This window comes from Egretta garzetta, unplaced genomic scaffold, assembly GCF_000687185.1.
Source record: "Egretta garzetta isolate BGI_Z169 unplaced genomic scaffold, ASM68718v1 scaffold296, whole genome shotgun sequence".
In the NCBI taxonomy this organism is placed as follows: Eukaryota; Metazoa; Chordata; class Aves; order Pelecaniformes; family Ardeidae; genus Egretta; species Egretta garzetta.
The window spans coordinates 1-331 of NW_009259988.1; the positions used below are offsets into that span (position 1 = coordinate 1).

The 331-nt window shown below is 70.1% G+C and overlaps 1 protein-coding gene across 1 annotated transcript in view; it reads left to right on the forward strand.

Annotated features, from left to right (window-relative positions):
- Nucleotides 1-66: 66 nt before the first annotated feature.
- The window catches only part of STAR (steroidogenic acute regulatory protein), a gene marked incomplete at its 5' end in the record, with an annotated part of 10,997 nt that continues 10,732 nt past the window's right edge, over nucleotides 67-331 (forward strand). Inside the window, one exon of the mRNA XM_009640561.2 lies at nucleotides 67-162. Within this exon, the coding sequence (XP_009638856.1) occupies nucleotides 67-162 (96 nt within the window). The remainder of the gene's footprint in view (nucleotides 163-331) is intronic.

Consider the following 331-nt stretch of genomic DNA (forward strand, 5'->3'; position numbering starts at 1 on the left):
CGGTGCCAGGGCAGCGATGCCCGGTCCTGCCCACCCAACCTCTTCTCCCTCTCCCCCCCGCTGCAGGAGGTGGCGGCAAGCGGAAAGGCAGGAGCAAGAAGTGGAGGGAGATCCTCCGGTTCCCGCACATCAGCCAGTGCGATGAGCTGCGGAAGGGCCTGGGTGAGCTGGGGAGGAGGGTGCTGGGTCCTGGCACAGCCGGCTCACGGGTCCCATGGGCCTGGGGCTGCGGCACGTCCTCGGCGCGGCACATGGCACCTCCCGCCTTCCCTTGCAGAGCAGGACTACGGCAGCCTGTGCCAGAAGCAGGCCATCGGGCGGGCGCCTCTCC